The 26,294-nt window shown below is 41.5% G+C and overlaps 1 protein-coding gene across 1 annotated transcript in view; it reads right to left on the bottom strand.

Annotated features, from left to right (window-relative positions):
• TMTC1 (transmembrane O-mannosyltransferase targeting cadherins 1) overlaps nt 1-26,294 on the bottom strand; it is a 134,909-nt gene that overhangs the window by 103,873 nt on the left and 4,742 nt on the right. The window contains exons 2-5 of the mRNA XM_053978431.1: nt 19,051-19,228; nt 17,349-17,422; nt 16,008-16,184; nt 13,887-14,093 (exon numbers count right to left, since the gene is read on the bottom strand). Of these exons, the coding sequence (XP_053834406.1) occupies nt 13,887-14,093; nt 16,008-16,184; nt 17,349-17,422; nt 19,051-19,228 (636 nt within the window). The remainder of the gene's footprint in view (nt 1-13,886; nt 14,094-16,007; nt 16,185-17,348; nt 17,423-19,050; nt 19,229-26,294) is intronic.

Genomic DNA, 26,294 nt, shown 5'->3' on the forward strand with positions numbered 1-26,294 from the left:
GTCTCAGCAGGTATAAAGGCACAATGCAAATATTCTGGTCTTATGCATTCTTAAACACTGAACCTGAAGCCAAATTATTCATATTACTTTGCACTTTAATCTAACTGAATCTCACAAATGAGGCATCATCTGTGTAGGTCAACACCTGACAGCCCTGCTTTCTTGACAGGTTCCTACACACTCTAGGTAAGGCTGCCAGCAACTCAGCAGAAGGCATTTTTCCCCTCTGAAATTATGCTTCCTGATTGTAAAACATGTTGGGTATGAAATATATAAATAAAATTTATCTATTTTCTGGTTCCTAAAAGTAAATTCAATGTAAAACCTGCTAGGAACCACATTGTGAGGGATAATCTTGTGTTAAAAGGGATGATCATTCCAAATTTTCTCCACTCCATTTTCTCCAACTTTACCACTGTGAGCAGGGGCTCAGTGTAGCATTTCAAAGACCATGTGTTGGCTCACAGCCCTTCCAGACAAAATGTCAGCTCCAAACTTGGAGCACTTGCAATTGCTGATGCGCGGCAGCGCTAAGATCAGGAGCAGCACACCATCCAAATGTCATCTGTGTGTGCAGATGCAAGTTAAGTGCACCTCCTCATATGACTAATTTTCCAATTAAGATTGAAGCACTTTTGTGCTAAAAACACAACAAGCACACGGGAAGAGCTTGTTCTTGCTCCACAGGGATTTATTATCAAAGATACGCTCATTTTACTCTAATCTAGTTGGTTTTTCTCAGCAAAGCTTTTACAATATGTCAGTTTTGCACTGCAAAACATAACTGTGTTTTACTGCTTTCCAAGAGTTTAGCATGACATCCAAAGTGAAAATAAATTTAAAAACAAACAAAACAAAGATTGGCAAATGCTTAGAAAGCTTGCTTCACCCACTCTGATCTCCATGCCAGTGCAGACATATTATTAGCAGGACCAAACTATCTAATGTGAGACTTGTTCCAACCCAAATACATAAACTGCATCACAACAGCAACTGCTGAATAGATGTACCCAGAGGAAACCCAGCCTTCTATCTGGAAGAGTAATAAAACAACAATCACAGACTGCAAAACTGTCAGCAAGGAGAGCCCTGTTTGATCTACTGGAAAAAGACATAATGAGATGCAGTGCTTGGCAGCTGAAATTAGATGGATCAAACCAGAAATAGGGACTTTTTTAACAGTGAGAACAGCATACTGCTGCAACCATTCACCTAAGGATTACTTCAAGTACTCCCTCACATCAAGTCTTTAAAGTCAGGGCTGTTGACAGATGTGTGACACAGCTCACAGAGAAATGCAGGCTTCCTGCAGTAATTCTTACATGGAGCTCTGTCTCTTGCACCATGCTCTATTTCAGATTAGATGATCATAAATGGTCCCTCTTGACCTTAAAAATCTACAATGATGCTCAAGTAATGGTAAAAATTACTTCAAGGAGTCACAGCTCTGCATAACCCAGAGAGATCACAAACTGTGTGATATTTCTACAACAATAGCCTGTGTCATTTCCATCCCATACAAACAGGCTGAGGGCCACAGACAGAACTGGGCTGGACAGCTGGCAGTCAGGAATCAAATTCAGTCCCTTGCTCTTGGGTTAGCAAAAGCTGAAAGAACTGCAAAAAAAACACCATGTACCTTGAAGAAGCACTTCCTCCCTAAAACATCAGCTGACAAGGACTTTGAAAAGAAATATAGAAAGAAAAACTGGTCTAATTCACATATTTCTCAGCAGAGGGTTGCTACAGTGTGGTCTTTATAAAAACGGCACAGGAAGAACAACAAAAAATTTTTCTCTTTCCCAAGTAACTGAGCAAATTTAAAATAGTTAATCCTGGAAACATTCTCAAAAGATTAGCCATGGCTCAACTAACTTTAACGATGATCATTTTTAATTTAATTTCAAGTTGAATATCCTTGTGCAATAATGGCAGAGATGAAGGACTATTAGGGAATAATCTTGTTTACGGATCAGTGAACTCAGAAAATTGCCAAGGCACTGTGAAACATATTTCTTATTCACACCTCATAATTAACTGAGTGTTCTGCTGCAATATTAAAGTCATCTTCCTATGAGAAAGCTGCTCATTTGGGCTGGTAGGCCACTGAGGCAGTCTCATTTGGTTCTGGCATTTCCAAACTTCCAGAAAAAAGCACCTTCAATCCATAAAAACACCAGACTCCCAAAGTGTAAGGGAAGGCAGAGAAAGCCTTTGGTTCATGACAAAAGCACAGCTTGTGAAGACAAAAAACCCACTTCTCTCCTACCTTAATGCCACCTAGGAGCATTTCTCTTTTAAAGGCAATTGAAAGAAGAAAATACAGTTCTCTTAATTAATTCACATTGAAAGGCGCTTTTGATGGAGTCAAGAGGCTAAATCAGATCAAAGTAAATAATACAACAAATAGTGACATGAAAGCCATGGGACAGCAGCTCTCATTGCTTGCACTGTCTAGATCTTAGTACTCAAAAGCAACAAATGCTGAAGCTTTCAGCTTCGAGGAAAGCAGAGGATGATAGGGGGCTCTGTACATATTTTCAGCAAATTTTAAGAAAGAAATTGTCAATTTACTGGGAGGAAGACTTCCGTTGAGGTAGATCTGCTTAAGATTTTGGAAATCCTGGATTAAGTCTCTGCTTTATGTCAGATTTTATGTTTGTGAATTTGGGCAAATGCTCAAACTTTCTGCCCTTTGGTTTAGAGAGGTAATGCTTCTCCCTGAGTGATAGAGCATGGACACGAGGGGATTCTGCCCTTCTGCTCAGCCCACAAGCCTTGCCCAAGGTTTCTTTGAGATATTACTGATCCCCAAAGAGCAGTTAAGAAGAGAAGGATATACTGTAAACCCACATCTAGGTAACTGAGACCCAGATACAGCAACTGCAAACTTCGATGGTGTAATCTCTGGCCCCAAAATCAGCCTGGCTCATCTCAGCTTAGTTCAGCATCTCACTCCAGCCTTTCCCTTGTAATGGGGAACAGGCCAGGCAGATGCAGCCAAAGCCAGTACACACAATAGAAAACATAGTAATAAAATATACGCAGATTTTTCCATTCTGATTTTTACTGTACATATTACCTAAACAGACTCCAATCAAAACAAAAGAATAAACAATAAAGAAAGAAGTGATGCCATAAATCAGCACCAAAAAAAAAAAAAAATGCAGCTTGTGAAAAACAGAAGTAATAATACAATGAATAAAAATCCAAGTCCCAGCATCTGGAGTACTGCATGATATTCTGAGACCTTCCCTTCCTCTGCCCATTTCCCAAAGGGTCTAATAGAGATCAAAGAGGTACAGGAAAGGGTAATAAGGCTCATCAGACACATGGAATGGTGTCTGCGTGAGGAGAGAGTCAACAGAACAGGGCTCTCCACCCTGGGAAGGGAGTACACACAGAGATACTACAAAATTATGAAGGGCCTGAGGAAGGGAACCAACAAAATTCTTTCTACTTCTTATCGCACAAAGTCAAAGGGCTCCCAATGAAATTATCAGGTTTCAAGCAAACAAAAAGATTCCTTTATATGGCGTGTAATTAAAATCACAGAACTCACCATGACAAGACTCAAACTCGGAGGAGAGAAGGGCTCTAAAAAGGAAATTAGGCAACTCCACAGAGGACAGGTCCATGGAGAGTCTTAAACACAGTACTCTAGATACAGCATCCAGATCCATGGACTCTAAATCAATGCCTGGCACATGTTCAGCAGCCACAGTAAGGAAAGATAACCCTGCCCTGGCCCCATTCCCATTCTTCTCTTCTCTGTAAGCCTCCAGTAATGACCACGGTCAGAACACAGAGCTAGATGGATCCCTGGTTTGATATGGTGTGTTCTTCTATTATGTTCAATATACTAATAGGAGTTCAACAGAAAAATCCTAACTTAAAATAAAAGGAATTCTTTGTTGGGTTTTTTTTTCCCTTGAAGAAATCTCATGCAAAAATTCCTCTATTTATATTAATGCAAAGCACTAGACCAAATGCATGAACAAATGCCTTCTGGCTGGAAAGCTGTCCATCATCTCTAAAAGCTCCTATGGATAATGAATGAAGGAATTTCATTTTCCATAGTGAGTAATTCCAGGATGGAGATACCATTCAGGACCACAGGCAGGATCATGACAGTGAATCCACAGTGTGCCAGCCAAGATCAGCAAATGAATGCTGATCATAACAGACTGATTGGAAAGACCAGCATTAGCAGCCATTTAGACCACAGACCAGGTGACAGCTTTCTAAAATGAAAATTCCCGATGCTTTTACCAAAAACATTTGTATTGTAAGCAACTCATCTGCTGAAATGAATGTTTGACATAATTAACAGTGGAGAAAACAGGAGACAAGAGGGAGAACAACAACAAATTAATTGAGTTTGCTACCAGAAAACAAAAAAAAATATATATCTCTGCTTTCAACTTTTACAGATAATTCACAGCTGCAGTGATAGAAGCTGCTGTCATGAGATTAGGCAGAGATTATGGTAAATGCAATTAAATCAGCTAATACCAAAATATTCCCAAGAGAACCCAAGGCCATCATTTTACACCAGCTTGGTCTCTGCAGAAATTCCTAGCATGGTCTTGAAGGAACTGTATGTGTCACAGTGGTGTATGAGGGGATAAAGCTGTGTTTTATGGGAAGGATATAAAGGTAATGTTCCATCTCCCTTCCACATCTAACTGATAATTACTCTTTCCCTGAATTTTACTGTGAACAATCAGTGGAAAAGTTTCTTGTCAAGATTTTCCTGCTAATTTTCCTCTTTGGAAGAACACCCAGAGGGTTTACTGACATCTTTCACAGATTAAATGGAACAGTACTTTATCCCATACTTTTTATACTAGCACAACCAAAGTGCAACCATAGTTAGTTTCAAAGTAATAACTTTATGTTTAATATCTCCTTACACCAGAGCTGATTTGCAAAACCGAGGGATTTCACAGGTCACAAAAGGAGAGATTTGAGCAGACTTCAGCCCCCAGCAGAGGATCTACAGCAAACATGCTGCCAACCAAAGCTTTAAACACAGGGAACAGCTGCATTACCCACATAGCAAAAGAATAATACTTTCTTAAGACAACAGAACCTAACTTTTAGAAAGGAGGTGGAAAAAAAAAAGAAATCAAAACAACCACCACAGCATATTCCAGTAGAAGATTATCATTTAAACCACTCCATGATCAGTTGTGGCAGGCAATGAGAACTCCTAAGGCAAAACAGGGTGTCTCCAGATGCTGTGAGACCCATCAGACCTGGAAAGCACACACTCAACAGCAGCATTCCAACAGCCCAAGCACAAACCTCGCCTTTCACGGCTTACTTTGGCCAATATCTGAATTTTAACACGGATGTTTGGAACGTGGAATGCATTTTACAAGAGTCCCTTCTGCACTGCAGTTTCCTGGATATTCACATTCTGGAAATTGCTTAAAAGAATAGAAACAGAAAATCTGCATTTCAAAGATCAAGAGAGAAAAGTGTGTTCCAGCATTTCCAAGCCAAGTAGAAGATCAAGGTTTCTAATGCACTTGATGGAAAAGAATATTGGGATAACTGCATTAGAAATGTGAAAGAGGATTTAATACTCTAGATTAAATTGAAGATTAAGTTTCTAGTCAGGGAAGAATCTGTTCATCTTGGAAAGCAAACAGGAAGGATGGGAGAAGCTTTACACATGCTAGCAGATTTTTTTTCTTAGACTTCCTAAACCAAATATTAAATCTCAACAGCTACTTCATATTAAAAAAAAAATCAAAGTAACCCTTATCACACAATCAAAATCATCCACCTGAAGTTGCACTTGATGAGATTGGTGTCCTTGTGGTTTTGAGCAAATGATTGCTTGTATCAGCCCGTGAATACTTAAAGCCAAGTAACTTAGTTCTGAGAATCTGCTGTCCCTCCCTTAATATATGCTGTGATTACCAGGTTCAGAGGAAACATGGACTAGCTTGGAAAGCATCAGTCATTAATGAGGTAGGTAGTTACAGCTGAGTCGTTTACTCCTGAGAACAGCCTAAAAGTTTCCAAAAAGACAACAAAAAAAGTGCCTGGAAGTCCACGTGTAAGAGAGAAATTGCTCAATTAGATTTGCTAACCAGGGAAATACCTGCAATAATCTCGATATCATCCATCTTCAGGTGTTGTGGTTGGGTTTTTTTTTTTTTTTTTCCCTGGGTGACTGAAATACTGTTCTGTGCCAAACTAACCCAGATTTACTGCAAGGAAAATGACCTTGCAAGCCATTAGGGTTTGTTCCTATTTCTCAGCCACTGTTAATTCTTTGACAGTGGTTTACAGGGCTTTCAGAGAAAGCCAATGGACATGGGCACACTGCTACTTCAAACACTGGTTTAATGAGACTGCCATGAACTGTGAATAGAAAGGCAGTCCTGTGAAGCAAAGGGAATGAACAGAGACTCCTGTGAGTCAGCTCTGGGACACACAGACTGCACCTACAAATTGGGGATTTCCAATTAGCAACACAGAGAACAGAAGAGGCTGACGTACAATGAAGTGACTGCAACTGCAGGGCTTAAATGCAATTCCCATTAATGAGAGAGAAAAACCTTCTCCCTCTGCACACGAATGAATAAAATATTAGCATCTTTCAGAATATGGGGAAAAAAGAAACCCAAAACCAGTCATTAACTTTTCCTCCTGATTCTGTTTTGCGCAGCACCAGTCTTTGTCCCAGGCACAGTTTCCACAAAAATGGATTTTCATGAACTAAATCAAAGTCTAAAGAATCTTTAGAAGAATAAATAATCTTATCTAGAGAAGAAAAAAAAAAAAAAAAAGAACAAGCTAGAACTTGTTAAGTCATCATCAGCTAAGAAAAGTAACATCAGACTCAGTCTTGTCCCTTTTTTCTGACATTCAATGTACATGAAGGCAAAGCATTTATTTGCTGCTTACTGAAATAAACAGGGCCTCTTGGTACTGCCACATATAAATAGTCCAGGAGAAATTATTTACTTTCCTCTTCCTTCTAGGAAGTCCTTAAAAAGAGGGCAAGAGGTGTTTTTCTGTACTGCAAGAAAAGTGCTATCCAGAACAGTGGCTGAAACAGGATCCAACAAAGGCTGTCGAATTTAAAACCAACCCTCTTCTAGTCAAATAACTGTATGCACAAGTGCCTACTTTTCCAGCCACAGGGAAGCCAAGAGTGAGATCAACTGTGGCTCCATGCCACCCCAAGGCCAGAGCAGAGCAGGCTCCTGGCTTCTACCTGGCTCTCTATGCTCCCTTCTCCTCAAAGGCAGCACAGGGAAAACTCCCAAGATAGCTATAGGGCAGAGGAGAGCTGGACCCCCAAAGCTGGAGAGATGAGGTCAAAAAGAAACTGGGGTTTGCAGCCCATAGAGCAGAAACCCATGGAGAGGAGAGGAGAGGAGAGGAGAGGAGAGGAGAGGAGAGGAGAGGAGAGGAGAGGAGAGGAGAGGAGAGGAGAGGAGAGGAGAGGAGAGGAGAGGAGAGGAGAGGAGAGGAGAGGAGAGGAGAGGAGAGGAGAGGAGAGGAGAGGAGAGGAGAGGAGAGGAGAGGAGAGGAGAGGAGAGGAGAGGAGAGGAGAGGAGAGGAGAGGAGAGGAGAGGAGAGGAGAGGAGAGGAGAGGAGAGGAAGCGAAGAGAAAGCGAAGAGAAAGCGAAGAGAAAGAGAAGACAGTGAGTGCTGAAAGCTGAAAGAATCCAGAGGGACCTTGCCCCCATGCTGGGCAGAGCTACCATGGCAGAAGATTGAACTGGAAAGATGGGAGGAGTGGGGAGCACATGGAGGATGCAACAGGCAGTAAAAGGACACATACTGGGGCCCTTGAATTGGCTTGGCAAGGACTTAGGGGACAGGAGTACAGGAGGGACCCTGGGAGTGAGACTAACACAGTAGCTCTTGAGGACAGCAACAAGACCCAAAAGGCAAAGCCTGAGGACCAAAGACTGGAAGCAATTAAATGACTAAAGAAAAGCAAATGAGAAGAGATGAGCAGGCTGCAGCAGGTGAGGCAGGGCAACTAACCAGGGAGAGAGGAAGAAAAGGGCTGCCAGAAGAAGCTGCACATGCTGGGCTGGGTTCATTCCTCTCCAAGTCTGGAAGGGAACATCATACCATTATGCCTCCTCTGTCTGCAAAATAGCTAAGGGAAAAGGTCCCCCATCTCTCAAGACTGACTCCTATAGAGCACAGTCTACTGCTGCCACCAGTCTGCTTGCTCCGCCAGCAGATATCCATGAAGTAAATACAAAGGTGAATCCAACTCTTAACATCCATGTGGTTCCCCACTACAAAATTTCTGGCTATTCACTTTACTTGTTCTGAATAGTAAGGAAGTTACACATCCAGAAACTATGCCAAAAGTACTTTGGAAGATTACAGACCTAAGTAACAAACTGCAAGGAAATACCAGCACTTGGGAGTCTGTACACAGAGGAATTACTGAGAAGTGTAAATCTGTCTCAGAGCAGGACTTGAATAATATGAAGTAAATAGGGCATGGGGCAATGTTCTGGACCAGGAAGAAACAAAATATCGAATTATGTGAGCACCATCCATTCTGGACAATGAATTGAGCAAGGATTGTGAAAAAAAGAAAAAGCTATGTGATAGTGTAATTAAAGACTGTCACAATAAAAACACACAAGGAGGCCAAAATTAAAGCAGATCTTTCTTATCTGGCTAGTGCATATTTTTGCAGCACAATGAGGTCTAAACAAGTCTTTTTCTGCATGCGTGCAACCTTAGTCATCACCATAGCAAAGCAGTGCTGTTCTTAACTAAACATCACTCTGCAAGCAATGAGTTCAGTTACTTTACTGAAACAGCACTCGAAGATTTCAAAAATTAAGACACATAACGGCAGAAGTATGCCTAAGAGAGAATCCTTGGCTTTGTCTCTTTTGGGAGGGGGATGGAAGACAACCAGTACATCACACAAATGGAAGTAGAAAAGCAGCATGCATAGTAATGTGCCTCATCTTCCAGCACATGCCATGGGAATAGAGAGATGTAATTATTTTCCCAAGATTACACAAGGGTTCTCTGGAATCCAGTTGCAGGCCAGAGCATGTAAATCCTTGGCTGCATCCAAGGCTGTAAGCATGGGGGCAGCCACATCTCACATGTTTCTAGACTCTCTCTAGCAGAGCTTTCTGGTGGCCTCAGGTATCATCTGTGCATGACAATAAATATTGTCACTGACTGCAGGGGAATTCATGGCCTTCAGAAAGAGTCACTCAATATTTCCTACACAGACTGTACAGACACAGCAGTAGAGAGAGCTATTGCTCAGACTGACAATGGAAAAACCATCTTAAGAACTGAGTTCAGAGAAGAATAAACCACAGGCCAAATCCACCTCTGCAATCCACCTCCCCAGAGGCAGCCAAACTTCATTCATAACTTCAGCTTACTAAATAGCAAAATTAGCAGAGCCTTAGCAAACTTGTTAGAATTAAAAAAACTTGCAACACCATAGAAGCAGCATCCCACGGATCCCAGGATAGCAATGACACTTACCTAATCTACCACACACTGTTCTTCCCCAGGCCTTGGGACTCAGGACCCTACTTGCCTTTTGGAGCAAACTTTTGTTGTCCTATTCTCAATTAAATTTTAAATATCAATTAAGGAAAAAAAAAAATCAGCCTATAGCCAGTGACAGTGCAACACTTCTTCTCTGCTTTCACACAGAGGCAATTCATACCAACCTTTGCTCAGAGCATCACAGACTTGGAGCTTTATCCTTTATTTGTAAAATCTTGCAACCCTGAGGACATGACCAGTGAGAGAGGAAGGAAAAAGCCTAGGCTGTCTCTATTGCTTAATGTACCAGATTACTCAATTTGCTTTTCCTAAAGAAGAAAAGCATTTTGACTGCTAGGCTCACAGATGTTGCAGTAAGGTAGAAAAATCATAAAGAAAGGCTTCATAAAAGTAAGCCTGCTCTCCTAAAATCAATGGCTGACCTTGTCAAGGCTAGCATTTTGCAAGTTCCCCTGCGAAAGCAATCCTGATCTGAGCAGTTCGTTAGCATAACGATCTATTCCTGGGTGAAAAACAACTTGCACCTGTATAAACTGTTTTTACACCGTTAGATAGAAAAATGAAAACTATCTCTCACAAACAACTTTTTCTGCACGTACACACGGAGGGTTTGAGTGACTAATTAATACAGGGTGACAACTTGTTACTAACCAATAAGTAATTGGCAAGAAAATTACTAACCAACTGGAGTCACACACGAGGTCTGTAAAACTATATAAAAAGGAGTTATGTGAATAAACAGGGGGCTTTTTTCCACCATGAAGGAAATGGAGTCTGTGTGATTTATTCCCATACCCAGACAATCCCAAGCTGCCCTGGAATTTCTCCATCAGCTTTTGCACTGGTGTTTGCAATGCCCTTTAACACTTCCTTGCTATTTTGCTGTTGTACAGTAAGGAACTTTCAGGCCAGAGACAAGTATCCAGGTTTCCTGCCTTATTTTAGTCAAACATAAAACAAAGAGTAGTTACCTCCCTGCTGCTTTTCTCAGAGACACACTTTGCTTTTTGCTGCTGTGCTTTGCATATGAAAGCGACCACCACTGACCTCCAGGGTGCATAAGTGCAACTAGGAACAACTTACCAAAATTTAAGAAAGTTGTACCCCATCTAACAGAAAGTGTTTTCCTCGCAATTTTATAACCCAGGCAGTTTCATACCCACACTTTCTTATCAAACACTCTCTAACAAATTCAAGAAAATGTGAAGTTTGCACACATGAAAGCCCACATCTGGGAAAGTGGTCACACTGTTCTGTCTATATCAGTTACAAATCTAGAATGTAGCATTGCACTGTGTGGCATGGGGAAGGAACAGAAATTCAGTTGACTTCTGCTTTTTGAATAGTAATTCCATGTTTAAGCAGAAATGTGCTATACTATCATATTAGTCAAAAAAGAAAAAAAAAATTAAAAATCATTGCTACATACACAAGGATTGGAAATAGAAGCAGCCAGTGAGGAAAATCCAAGCAATTGCTTCATAGTCCCACACTGTGTGTGCCAGCACCTTCCCTCCACCTCTCCCTGTGCTCTTCCTTCATGCTGAAGGACAGCATCTGTTTCAGCTCAACCGCTGACCACGCACGCTGCACAGGGACTCAGGGAAGAAATGTTACGACCTCAACATATTTTTCCTCACAGTCTGTCGAAGTTAGGGCCAGCGCAGACATCCCTGGAATGCACCACATTCTGCAGAGCATTTCCACCTTCTTTCTCTTGCCACTATAAGAGGAAACAACAGCGCTGCCAGTTTAGTCATCAGATCACATTTATCCCTGCTACAACCTTTAGGATTTCATTGGATTTTGGATCAATGAGGTTTTGGGCCTGGTTCCCACAATGCTAATGAGTAGTGAGCTCCCACACTCTCTTTTACACACACAACACAGAGATAGAGTGATGCTGTTGGGCACAGTTCCAGGTACACCTGCTTCTTCTGCAACCTGACAAAAAAATTAAAATAAAATACATAAATAAAAATAACCCACAACAAAACCTCATTAAGCCATTCATATACATGGAAAATAGCAGCATTAATTACAGTCTATGGTCTCCTCCAAGGAAGGAGTCTCACCACCAGCAGACAATAAAAATGAGCTTCTAGGACACCAAAGAGAAACAGAAATTTCAGTTTCAAAAGTATGCAAGCTATTGCGGAGTCTTATTTTTCAAGAAGCTTAGACTGCAGGCCCCAGCTATTTATACAGCTCAAAACCTTCAGAGTGATTAGGTGGCTTGGAGGTGTTCATGGGCTGGACCACATCTAGCAACACAGAGTGTGAGGCACATAGGACATGGCATAACCAAAACCATTTAAAAAAAGAAAAAAAGGTAAAAAAATACATTCCAGTTTTCAGTGGCTTCAACAAACCACAAAAAAAGAGAATAAGTGATGATTGCCACTGATAGTGATTTTCAACAGGACACATACCACACCAGAGTGAAAGCACTGAGGCCTTACCCCAAACACAAGTACAAGCCTGACATGAAAGTTCCTGTCTGTCCTTCCCCATTTATATCACATGGAAAGGCACAGACACTCACATGCCTCTTTCAGGTTTTAAAACTCAGGGAGATGGATCAAACCCACAAGAGATTCTAGTTACCTCATCTCAGTAGCATATGCCAGCATTCCCTAAAATTGCAATAAATTGTGGTGATAAAACCTACAACTTCCTCCAGACTAACTCATTCCTAACTCCTAAAGGCAACTGGGACTGCAACCCACATATTCACTGGATAGCTGAATATAAGAGCAAGTGACAATAATGAATAAAAATATCTCTGCACCAAGAATTTACATAACTAGCACCAGTTACTGCTAATTAGACCAATTCCCTTAATTCCTCCATTACATCTTCCTGCATTTTTCAGTTAGCTCTAGTAAGAAGAGGTATAATAAATTATTATTAAATAGAAACCTACTTGATCACATTACAAGTACTTAAAAGTACAGATCAGTGCACTACTACTTCATTCTAATTAAAACCTTACAATTAGTAATCTGGTAGACTAAATAAGATAACTGAAGCTATCTCACTGTGCCAAATCTGTCCACCAATTTTGGAGCTTCTGAAATATTTGAAGTTTTTTCACCCCATCCTTTTGCCATACAAAAAGACCTACACAAGTCAGACAAATGTGAATTACAAGGAAAAATTGCATAATTAATCTTACAGATTCAACAGCAACTTCATCTTTTCTTTCTTTTTTCTTCTACAGCAAGGATTTCCTTTTTTTTTTTACTACAGAATATATTTTAATAGAGAAATTGTCTTGAGTTCTTCCTGCTTCATATCATATAATATGTCAACAGCACAACTCTCACAGGCACGCTTCCCTCTCAGCCACTGGGACCAAGCCAGCTCCACTTTGGGCATCCCACAGCTAACTCTCACACAGCAAGTCGTTGCAAGTGTGTCGTACACAGTCAGTCACTTGAGAAGAGAGCAGCTGAGCAGCTTACACCAGCATGAGAGCCCCTTTTCAAACAGAAAGCAGCTATGTACATGCAGGGCTTGATTTGCCATGAGCAGAAATCCTTCACAACACTTGAAGAGGCAGCCGCCAAAAAGCAAATGCCAATTGGCAGCGTGGAGGAGCTCACTCTGAAGCCATCCCACGTGCATGGGCTCTCCAATACAGCTTCTGCAGCCTCTCTTGAAGAGGCTGGGAAACGAGAGGCTTTCCCATTGTGTAAGAAAGGGATGTTCCCAAAAGCAGGGGCAGAGGGAGGGTGTCTGGAAAAAGTACAAAGCAAAGGAGGGGAGAAAGGAGCAGTAGGAAGAAAGAAGCAACAGGAGTAAAAGAAACAAGGAACAAGATGATGGAACAAGACAGAAGATGTTTTTTATATTGATAACCTCCTGGCCCCTGTTGTGGGCATCAGTCTCTCCCTAGCAGCAAGCAACAGGACAAGAGAAAATGGCCTCAAGATGTGCCAAGAAAGTTTTAAATTGGATATTAGGAACATTTTCTTCACTGAAAGGGTCGCCAACAGACTGCCCAGGGAAGCAGTGGAGTCACCATCACTGAAGTTATTTAAAATATGTGTAGATGTGGGACATGGTTTAGTAGCCGGCTTGGCAGTGCTGAGGTAATGGTTGGACTTGATAATCTTAAAGGTCTTTTCCAACTTGAACAATTCTATGATACTATCCATCAGGGAAAATAGAGACAAATACAAGGATTAAAGAAAACAAAAACACTAACGTGTCCTCAGATACTCTCCTCCTTTCTCCCTCCTTCCACCTTCTCCTGCCTTCCCTCTCCAACAGCACAAGGAAAACTACAGCAATTTCAGGATAAAAACAAACGGAGCAGGAGCGGGCAGCAGCACCTGCAAATGGCCCAGATGGCCCTGCTAGGCACGCGCAGGCCCCCGCTGGGCTGCTCCTCGGGTGCTGGCGGGTGGCAGGAGCTCCAGGCGCCGCGGTGGCCAAAGCGTTGCTTCCCGTTCTCCCGGCCGGACAGCGGCACCTGCGGCGCGCTGCACGGAGAGGACACAGGCGGCCGGGCGGTCCTCTGGTGAATGCCCCCATTTCTCCTGAGAAAAGGGAGGAAAAGTAGGGAAAGGGGAAAGAAAAGGATGTCAGGACTTGTGTTCTTTGCACTTTTACTTATCAAAAGGTTGAATGCTATGAAATCGGCACAACATGGTATCAAACTACAACAGACAAAAAAAGCCTTTGTGTGCTGAGAGGACAGTATTTATTACTTCCTAACTAGACCTAGAGACTTGACAGCAACAGAAGATGAGCATTCCTGTACCAAGCTGTTCTCTGGACCTCTGTTAAGATGGGAAGCACTGTGGTGTCACTCCTAATTTTTTGCTCCAGAAAACAAATGACATTCCACCACTTTTAAACAGAAAACCAATCTGGACAGGTTGGAAGAAGGAGCAGATGAGTTTTCAGCAGCACATAGAAGGCTGTTTGTTTTCTGCTGCCCCTTAAAGTCAAATGCAGTCATAAAATCTTGAGCATCACAAAGAGATAAACACACAATAAATGCACAATAAATGCAGCCAAAGGAGATTCAAAAATACAGCGCATCTGGACTAAAGAGCTTAATTCCTACAAGCTAAATAGTGCCACATCTGGGCAACTGGCCGCCACTGAAACAAGAGAAATATCTTGAACAGGCCCCCTGGAATGTGGGCCTATGGGAAGAGAGAGACTGAGGAAAGGAGGGAGGAGGAAGGCACAGATTTTCCTCCAGTTAATTAACAGTCGTGTTCCCTTTAGCTAGGCAGCTCCTGAAGCACGCCTGTCAGGGTGTAAATGCAAGTGTTAACAAGCAAGTTGGCTGTCAGCCCCCAGAAATCTCCCTGGCTACTTGCCCACCAGTCACACCATTAAGAACTACTTATCCAGTGAAAAGAGGAGGAATCCCCTGCCGATCCATTGTACCTGCCTGCCGATTGCTAGTGCTGCCAGAGGGCAGGCCTGAAACGTGGCCTGTCCCCATTAGGGCAAGGGACACAAAGGAAGGGAAGCCAGGATGCTCCTGAGAGTCCCCCTTCTCCTCCCTGCAGTTGCTGCTCTTGCCTTGTGCCAGCTCTGTTCATTTAATTCACTGCAGAAACACAAATTCAGTGTCCTTTTTATAACCCAGATACACACAAGCTCATGTAGGGTGTGACAGGTTACAGAGCTGGTGGGGCAGCACCAGTGGAAACACAAGAAATGATATGAGGAGTGAGAACTCCGATTCTCAGGAGCAGTGAGCTCTTACACTCACTCACAGGTCTGCACCAGGGATGTTTTGGGAGAGAAACTGATAAAAACCATATATAATGGTTAACATAAAAGTATTCTAATAAAACAAGACTTCTGACTTTGAATGGAGATGGAAAAGAGCACAGTTATTTGTGACACTAAGTGGGTGAGGGGTACAAACTTCAAAGTATTTAATTTTTCTCCAGTGACTTCTGAGAGCTGCTAGTTATTCCAACCAGAATTGGATTGGTATTTTCCCTCTTTTTCCATTCTGAAAGGACAGAAAAAACATCAAACCTGGTTTTACTACTAAACTTCATACAGTATTTCTAAACCCATGGCAATGTGATGGAATAATCAAGCAGATATTGTGAATGGAAGGAGTTAAGCCAGAGAAACTTTAAGATGTTGATGCTTCAGTCAGAACTCCCACACAAAAAATAAATGTTAGTCTTGCCAGGGTGAATTCAGCATTTTAGGAATCAGTTCTTCACATCTGGTCGATTTACCCAGGTAGCAAGAGCGTAACAAAAAATTAAAAAAAAAAAAAAAAAAAAAAAAACACACCACCACAAAACAAAGAATGCAATTGTGGGTCCCTCCAAATTTGTCGATGTGTGCCATCCATCTAAATCAGCAGGGCAAGTCCATTTCCCCCCAGTGCTGTACACCATAATAATACATATTTTAGACTAACAGGTGAAAACATCTGAAAACCATGAGCATAACAAGTTACTTACAATTTGAGTCCATTGTAGGAGAGGGAAAAGAAGTCATAAACCAAGCACACACCAAACACAGTGACTCCAGTTTCCTTCACCAGCATTGCACACGTCCCAAGGAATAAACTAAGCAGCAAAAAGAATGGGGAGGCAGTGGGAGGGAAATGTTCCCCAACATAAAGCTGATCCACACTCCTGAAAAACAGAATTGACATAAAGTATCTTAACATCTCTGTTATTTTCATGTTTACTACAGACACACAAACACTGAGACACTTTTCCTTAATGCCTTAAGATGGCTGACACGAACATGTCAAGACATGAACAATCTAAAATGAGAAAAGGCTGAGCCACGGGACAGGAAGGGAACACGCAAATTGGGGAGCTGCTCAAGGTCTTGGTGCACAAGAGGTGAAACAAAGACAAGCAGAAAAATAAAATAGACTTGAAACAGTCAGAGGAAGGCAGAGTAAGTACAGAGAAGGCAGGAAAACACCTGCTTTCTGTCATGTGGAACACACATGCTTAATTCTCCTTCTGGGACCAAAAGCATTAGGCAAGCAAAAATTCCTCCATCCCACCCACACTCCCCTGAGTCAGAGATGTGTCCTAATCATTAACAGACTGGGCAGCAAGCCCCTGTCACAGGGGAGAAGGCAGGAAAGAACTGAAATCAAACAGGCAGATTCCTGTGGGGTCACTGTGTTTCACACCTTTGAAACCTTCTGAAGAAAACAGCATTGTGGGTTTGTAGCAGACAGCCCCGGAGGGGTATCAGCAGTTTTTCCCTGTGGCTGTGATGACATGGTGCTATTTCTGAATGCAAACAATGTTATTTCAAACTGCAACTAATGCAAAAGGTGCAGAAACCCCATCTAAGTAAGCTATTTCTGTATCTATACTTGTTCAGTTGCGGTTTTAGAACACAGAGCAGCAAGCAGTGCCAAGTTTTCACCTGAAAAGGATGACTAATGGTCTAGACACACTCCTTAACTCTCTCAGACCAGGTGTTCCAGAGTCCCACAGTCACAGCATGCATTTGAAGGCAAGCATGTGTCTGTCTGCTCTTCACTCTATATATAGACAATTTGCCTTCCATTGAAAACATTTCTTTACAATTTTTACGAGCCCTCCTCTGCTGTGTGGTCAGCTGTAATGCCAGAGGAAGAGGGATTGTCAATGTTGACTCCTGGTTTAACAGGTTTTTTTCTCATAAGCATCACCATAGCTGCAAGCAGGGGCCAGGACACTTCCATACAGCAGAGCTGCGGGAAGCACCTCTGCCAACAACCATTAAACACTGACAGCTGCCCCTGGTCCCCTCCTCAGACTAAAGAATCTCATGATGTTACCACATACCTATTATAGGAGAGAAAAGCCAACAGAAAGAGTAGACAGGCGAGGACATCTGCTCTGCCTACTATACCTGTTACCTGAAAGGAAAGGAGACACACAGGTGTAAAAACACATCTAAAAATGTAAAAAACACTCCACGACTGCCTCAACAATCCATGCTCACTGCTACTATTTTAAACTTTTGATCTTTCAGTGTTATCCTCCCTCGGCATACCAAAATGTTACTTGGACAGTGTACGGTATGCACAGTTTTGTCTGCTGCATTTCTAGCTTAGCAAAACAAATGAGGAAGCCAACAGTAAAGTCATTCCTTAATTAATAAAATATTAATTAAGTTATATAGAATATGCCAATTTTAAGGATTTGTTTTAATTTTGCATAAGGCTTAGATAAGAAATGCATCCAACTCCCAGTACTGAAATTTGTTAAAGAAAATTACTTACTATGTAAGTAACATTTGAATGAACTTTATCACCAAAAAGGGATAGAATAGAACTTAAAGAATTTATTCCTCCTGAACAATCTGAGTTTGCAAGAGTTTTTTTCCTACAGATTAATGAACAAAATTTTTTTGTAAAAAAGGGAATACTGAAGAAGAACAGATAAACACTCATTGTTACAGTTATTTCAATATCCTATTTCATAATGATCTAAAAATCACCCATAAAGCAAATAAAAGGCCCTTTGAAATTTTGTCCCTTTTGAGATTACATAATTAAGTTATATTCAGAGCTCTGGCATTTATTTTAACCTTTTAAAGTTCTGATCCAGACAAAAAATAAATTCCAAGAGTGCCTCATCTAAAACCTCCCTTAAAATATAAAGCTGTATTATCAAAAGGAGCCTAGCTGATTAGTTCACACAACACAGCACAGGGAGTAACTCCAAAGCTTATGGCTTTTTGTTATTAAGGTAATCTCTCCACAAAAGTTCTCAGCCACAGGAGCTGTTTCCCTCCCCCATTTACAAAGGCTTGGAATGAAAGCAGTGTGATGTCAGTGGTATCTCAGCTAATGAGAGCATTTCTTTTTTACAGTGTGGAGAGCTGCACATTACCTTTCCCTCTCCAAGACAGCAAGACTCCTTTTAGCTATAGAAGTGTCTCCTAGTGCTAACCGACTGCAGTTTTGGAATGATTATATCTTTAAAAGTTTCCTTATAACAAACAGAAAGATTTCCAATATGAGCTGTTATTCTGTAAACTTATGCTGGTGTTTGTAAACAACTTTTTTCTGAAGGTGATTCTCCTAGCTTTTAATTGAAATAAATATAAATTAATCCATGGGTCACATCACCTCTGAGAGAGCTCCTCCTGAATACACAGTAATGCTACCTTCACTTTTCCTCCCTAAAATTGATGGCTATAGGAGATGACTGAAGGCATGCAACAATATCCCAGCAGGAGAGTACAGCCTCGCTGAGGTCTTTAGTTTCAGAAAACTCCTGACTGTCCATTTATTCCCAGCATGGCTGATTAGGACTATCATTTAGAATTCAGTTCCAGAGCACAAAGACTGGAGGTATCAATACACTTTTTTCTTAATGACTCCGACAAATTATTTTAAATAGAGCACGTTCTCACCTTTGCTCCCCCACAGCAAAAAAACTCACAAGTACAACATTCTGTGTGACTCAGAGGTTTCCTTTAAAAATATTAAAATTTTGAAGAATTTATTTATTTTTAGGTTTGGTGGCACATACTTACAGCCTCAGTGTGAATGGGATGCACAGCAAAGAAGAGCGCCGTGACAAAAGCAAGTCGACAGTCCTTGAACACAGCTTTGTCACAAGTGTACATCAGCACAAGAGTCACCAGACAGTGTAAAATTACATTCACTGCATGGAAATAGAAGGGGTTCATGCCAGCCAGCAATATGTTTAACCTGTAAGGAAACAAAACAAAACAATTGCTAGATTTGAGAGATCTTCTAATAGCAAGACATCTTTCAAATACTCTAAATTATGCCTTTTGTCCCATTTGCAGTCATCTAATGTTAGTGCTATTAAACTAATTACTGCAAATCACTCTAAACTTCTGGTTTATTTGATTAAAGAGAAACCATTTCCCCAATATTTATATTACGTAGCTGTGTTTGGCAACCTTTTTGACAGAGAGTCCTGCGCCCTCCCAGCAGAGTTCACTGCAGTGAGACCACGCCTGTGCTTCCTAAGCAGCAAATCACCCCAGCCAACATCATGGCCCTTGTCCTATTTCCCTATTGGCACCTTCTGTGGTTCTGTTGGCCACGTGGCAGCTTTACAATATGGGTAGTTATTTTCTGCTCTAGAATAGATTCTTTTGCCCAGGAACAGCCAAGACAAGGACTTGGTAAGGTGCTGGAGCATCTGCTTAGCATAACAGAGGCATTTATTCCCATTTAACTTTCAAAACAGTGTCACACACTGAAGGTTAAGCCTTTATTTAAATGCTTTACTGGCATAAAGAAGCTTGTCTAGTAGCTTGCATCATTTTTACAAGGACATTGATGGCAAAGCTAAGTCAGCTAACATCACCCTAGACTGAGTGAGACAATTAGGGTTCATTATTTGTGTCGATCATAAAAAAAATAAAGTGTAACAAGCTGTTATGACATTTGTTTGACAGCATATATTAACACATTCTTCTGGTCACTGTTTTTTACAGCCAGCTTGCTTAACAGCACTGACAAGCCTTGCCTCACCTACAGTTGAAGATAATTCTCTTAAGTATTAACAGCATCTGTACATTTGGACAAATTTATATATGTATCTGCACAAATATACACACATACACATGGTGCCTATCTAGGCAAGACTCCATATATGAACAAGGAATCTGGAAAAACATCTAATTAATGTTGAAGGATATTTTTTTTAAACGAACTACAAGCTAACCAGTGAAAAGAAGACTCAATCTAAATATTATCCATGCAGTTATAAATATGCTATAGGGTCAATAATCTTTCCTGTTGTTACTAAGAGACTCCAGGTCTCCCATAACAAGCATGACGCAACAGCAAGGCCACTGAGCTGTTGCTACTATAAAAAAACACCTTAGGTGTTTTTGTGAAACAGAGGAGGTGTGAAGGGGTCTGTGAGAGCCAGACAACTTTTTTTTTTTTTTTTTTTAATAAATAACTCTCTACATTTCTTATTCATAAGCAATGAAGTGCTAGCTGTCCTGGGTTGAATTTTCCAGGCCAATCCAATTTTACCAGACCAAGAGTCTTACTTGTGCATTCCTGCTGTACTCCTACAGGAGTGTTTGTGGAGGCAACAGATGAAACCCAGAGAGTTTGTGAAAAAGTGAGATTTTGGCATGACTTGACCTTTCCCTTTGAAGTATGGGCTGATGCAGTTACATTTTGACAAGACATCAGTCTGTGTAATTCAAGAATACACGAAGAGTTTGGAGGTTTTTTATTTTTTTATCTCATTCCTCCTGCGAGCCACTTCAGGGCAGCAACAGCCATCACTTTCCCTTATTTCTAACAGCACTGAATGACAAACCACAACAAATGGCAGTAACAGACACCCAGCCAGAGCTTCAGCTGCAAATACACTGCAGCAGAGAGAACCCCCAGGCCAGAATCTTGTTTTCAGCACAGGGCTGAAGGGAGCAAGGGGCACCACGGGGCCACCCTGCCCCTAATGGAGCCACAGTCCACTCCAAGACACCTGCAGATGTGCACAATGACAGGGACCCTCTGCAGGAGATATTCTTGTAACAAATGAATCATTTCTGGCCGTAAATCAGCTGGAGCATAGTCCATCGCTCCCCCTCAAATGCCAAAGTGCGATCTGGGAACCCGATTTCTGGAGAAAGCAGATGCAGGCAGGTGAGAACAAGTGCTCAGGATATCAGGTGATATGAACTCATGCACCAAAAGGGGAGAAATTCTCATTTAGTTGGCCAAGTTGTGAGAACCAAGCACTAAACCCGTGACATCTGACAATACTCTGGAAAAATCTATCATCAGCCTCCACGGATCATGCCTGATCACTTTCCTGCAAAAACAGGTCTGCTGGCAGCAGAGGCAGAACTTTATAGGTAATGGATCCTCCTATCCCCATCAGGTCCCCTATCCCAAAGGTGGGGTGAGTCCTTCACACCCCTTCTTAGGGTGAACATCAAGTCAATGAGGCTTGTAAGCTGTGAGTTACCCGATGTAAATTATTGAGAACAGCTCTGTAAAAGCATCAGCCTCACAGCTTGGCTGTTCCCCCGTGTGTTCTTTATATATATAAAAAAAAAAAAACAGCAAAACAAAATACAAACATAATACCACGCTATTGAGGTATAAACAGCAAAATCAGACTGCAAGTATGTTTTAAATACCATCTTTGGTGGTCCATGAACACTAAACGTGAGCATGTGCAGGTGCTACATTCACACCAGTGCTTTTTGCTGCTAAAGCTCTTTGTCATAAGAAATTAGGCCACAAGGCAATGAAGGAAACATTCTTTCATCCTGAAACAATTCCAGCAGAACAATGTTGAAACATTAACAGTGGTTAAATTTATTGTATGCCAAACGGGTGAGCAAATCTGGGTCTTCAAACAGCTCTAATCCAAGTCACAAGAACTCTGCAAAGCTGCCCAGCTCACACAGCCATGGGGGAAAAAAGGCAGCCTACTATGGAATGCCAAATTTGCTCCACTGCAGGGGAACTGTGCAGGAACTTCTGGCCAAGGGAGCCAAGAAGGGGATGGGTAAATAAAAAATTACTTCTCTCCTCTTAATCTTTAATACCCTAACAGAGAGAGTCAGTCTTGTTTACTGCCAGCAGCATGCATCAATTATACACAGTAGACCGTTCAGTAAACAAAGGAAGTAAAACAGAGATATGAATCTCAAAATTAAGGAAGAAGTGGTCTTTCCCCAACATAATGTTCATAAACAGAAGTTCTGGCAAGCAAAAACTGTACTACACTGAAGGGAGGTGAGGGTGGTGCTCTCCTTGTGTTTCCATACTTACCCTGCCCCACAAATGGGGAAAACTGTATCATGTAGAGACCCTTGAAAGAGGAGATACAGCCATCTCAGACATGGAGGTCAATCCTCACAGGAGCCACCCACAAAACACTTGGAGAAGAGTTTTTAGTGTTTTAACATCTCTGCTGGAAGAGTCCCTGGAAGCAAAGATTCTGCTAAAGCTCCTACAAAAATGGCAAATGGCAGTTCAAATGCAAAGGCACTCAGAGGACCCAGGGAAAGGAGGAGAAGAGCACATACACCAAAGTGCAGTCTCTCAATACTAGGTGACATTGACAGGTCTAATAGAGCTGACCAGCAGCATCTCAACCACCACCAAAACAAAAAACTGATTACAGAAATCTCAGCATTGATCACATGTCCCACCAGGGCAGACAGGCTGCACTGAAACAGGTATTCAAGCCAAGACTCAACACTGGTTTTGTGCCCAGGTGTGGCTCAGCCTGTCACACCCAAGGCAGAGCACTGCCCAAAATACACACCCATGCAGAAGGTACACCAAAATAAGATTGATTTTGTTAAGGCTGATGGATGTTTTCCAGGAACAGCGGAATAGTATAGCTTGCTTTGCCACATGCAGCAGTTTTTCTACCATTCTTCCACCGTCCACTCTTGGAAAAGGAATTACACAGCTTCACTCCCAGAAAGAGAGACTTCCACAGGCAGCAACCTTCTGCTGAAGGTTCACTGAGTAGAGGCTGTACAACAGCCCTCCAGAAGAAAGCAAATCATTCTATCTCTTAAAAGTAACCTCCATCAGTACCCTCAGACGTTCTCCAGAGAAGTTATCAAGGACACATCAATTCTGGGTAAGCAATTCCCCACAGAGAGGGCCTGGAAATGGAGTGGGACCCTGTGGCTTCATCCTCACAGACTCAGAATCAGAGGGGTTTATGTTTCAGGAGCACAGGCTCACAGACAAATTCCATATATACCCACTTAGGGTATATAATCACCAGCACCCCCACCCCAGCTCTATTACAGTGCTTTTCATCTACTTTCACACATGAAGACTCATTCAAGCTTTTTTAAGACCTCTTATGATTTAATAATATTGTAAACCATAATTGGAGAGTTTCTCTTTTTATAGACTTTGTTATTATCCCTGGGCAGCTCTTGTTTAGTTTAACCTGTTTTATTATTTTCGAAAGACTAACAATGAAACACAACACGTTATGAAATAGAAATGCACAGGATAATAATGGTAATTTGTTATAGCAAGTAACACTTAATGGAAAGTCTCAGAGCATCCCATACCACATAAAACCCCCACAGTTTTTATAAGGAAGGCTCACATGCAGATTTATATAAATTAATTTAATACATGAGGATGGATTAAGTTTCCTGTGATGATCTTTTCCCGTTCAAATTGTGTGTTAAATATGGCAAACTTTATGCAAAGTAATACCCACTTTCAGTGCATGGTGGAATCTCCTTATAAACTCCACAGATGCATGTACTTCGTGCCAGGAAAATGAGCATTTGCACTCCAAAAGAGGCGCAGCTGCATCAGTGGCGATAATGGTTAAGGCTGTATGTGGAAACAGCTCAAAGATTAATGAAAAACCTGTAGCAGTAAATAGAAAACAAGCCCCTTTGCAGTGGTGTTCCTGCAATGGCCAGTTTCCACCACAAAGTGCAAGAGCACTTCGTGCTGATTTGTGCTGCTAATCTTTCCACCGTACAGTACAACACCTAAGAATTAAATGGACAACAGGGCTTAAATGGTTTGGTCCTTGATTTGCTATAACTGCGATGGGTGACAAGACAGAGGCGTATCAATTCCCAAGCTACAGCAATTGCCTCAGAACACAGAAGTCATCACTTACAAGAGCACTAGTTAAGTGCAGGCATTCAGAGCAGGTTATTGCTTTCCAGCAGGGGCAGGGAAAGAAAAAACCAATCACAATTAGACTGGGAAAAAGCAGCACAGCACCTTGAAGGTGGCAAAAGTGCCAGGGCAGAATTTTCTGGTAAAACCACAGCAAGTGTGGTTTGATGACCATTCCTGTGTTACAAATAACAAGAGCACCATTCACATAACATTAGGTTTGCCTCCACTAGTGGCCTTGGAAAACTAGAGAAGAAAAAAATCCAGATGACGGCAAGAAACAAAATTACAAACCAGGTGTCATTTTATCTAGATAGTGAACAAAATGCAGTTTGTCTTAAAAAATATTCTTACGTAGCACCCCAGCAAGAACTGAGGAAATGAACATCTCATGAAACTCTTCAGCAGCCATCCATCAGTGTGGGGAGAGAGAAAGAGATGAGATGCGATCAAAAACCAAGCTAGGACAGTCACTCATCAAGAAGAGAAAGCAATAGTAACCAAAATCTTGTATAAAGTTATTAGTCCTAAACACAGTATTTCAAACTGAATGTAACAGTTCTTCACCAAATATGAAGTAAGTTTGAAATAAGCTGAAGACCATGAAGGAAATGCCATTCTAACTTACAAAGAAGCAAGGAAAAAAGGCAAAAAAAGATACAGTGAGTCAAAAGAGAACAGCTTTTTCTCTTTTCCCTTTCTTTCTTTAAGTCTGTGAGACAAAGAGAAAGCCCAGGAAAGCAGTCAGAAACAGAGTGAGAAAATGCAGAAAAATGCCTTTAGCTAACCAGCAGCAGCCAGAGTACTTTATTTTCATGGACTCTAAAGAGTATTGACAAGGATGCTCCTGTGGGTAAGAAGGCTGGTCGAAAGCTGAGACTTTTAGGTAAAAGAGGCCAAAGAAAATTAATGGTGACACTGGTGCAAGAGGAACAGAATGCCTGATGAGAGAAAATCTCCAGGAATTGGTAGGTGTTAAATAGAGACACGACATCACCGAAGCAAGCAGCAAAGATAAGTGGGACTGCATTCACCTCATCCAAGTCGTTCAGGAGAATTAGAGAACTCTTTCTCTCATAAAGGGCTGAAAATTCAAGAGACAGGCAAATTTTATTCAGGGTTTAGAAAATGTGAAGGTAGACTCCTACATGCTTTGTACACACTTTTCCTACTGGACAAAACTTCACCTCTGGACTTGGCTGCAAGCAGCATGAAAGCATGGACCCCAGGCAGGTCTGTACTCCCTATCCCTGGGCAGGTAGCTTCCCCTCACCTTCTACAGGAGTCCTGTCCCCTTTCCAGGGAGTGCAACCAACCCCAGAGAAACACAGCCCAAACTTATGACCATAAACATCAGACACCTGCTACAGAAATTACATTTGTGAGGGAGACTTCTTGTGCACCTGCAACTGGGGGAAAAAAACCTAAGCTTTGAGGCACCAAGCTTTGAAAGACACCTAAAATCACAGCAAGGCATTCTGCTCTGGGTCAAAAGAAAATATTATGTGCTTAGAGACATGTCTGTATATTCCAGCTACAACAAAACCAGTCTTTACAAAAGCATCTGCTTTTCTTCACCAAGTCCACCTCATCCAGTGTGGCTCCACCAGAACTACATCAATTTCACGGCAGGTATCAGTAGCAGTGTGGAGAGTGACTGCCACAGCATGAGTAGAAATAGTAGACTAAGCTGTACAAGAGAAATTCTGACACAATCTTAAACATTGTGATGCTCAGAGTGAAGAAAATACTTGTGCATTGTGTATTTAACCTGACACATTATAGCTCCACTATATTACCCTGCGCTGTCAAGCTGTAATATAGCATTAAATCAATAACAAAGAAAATGTAAGGTCTTTTTTCCTTCCCTAGGTTGTTTTGGTTCTCTTAAGCTCCCTGTCCTTGAAACTTATGCCACTGATACAGCTGAAAAAACAGAAGGATCAGCTGTAAACAACCTGATATATCAGAAGGCTGACAATGAGTTATAGAATCAGTTCTCTCTTTGGCTATGTATTTACATCAAACACAAGCTCATATTCACTTAAGACTTTGATCCAAAGCCACTGGAGCCTCACATGAGGCTCTCGATGCCAACCCAGAATACTGAGCCGCTGCTGAAGGGCCCTATTTACTTCCTAGG

The sequence above is a fragment of the Vidua macroura genome, chromosome 5 (genome assembly GCF_024509145.1).
Source record: "Vidua macroura isolate BioBank_ID:100142 chromosome 5, ASM2450914v1, whole genome shotgun sequence".
Lineage (NCBI taxonomy): Eukaryota > Metazoa > Chordata > Aves > Passeriformes > Viduidae > Vidua > Vidua macroura.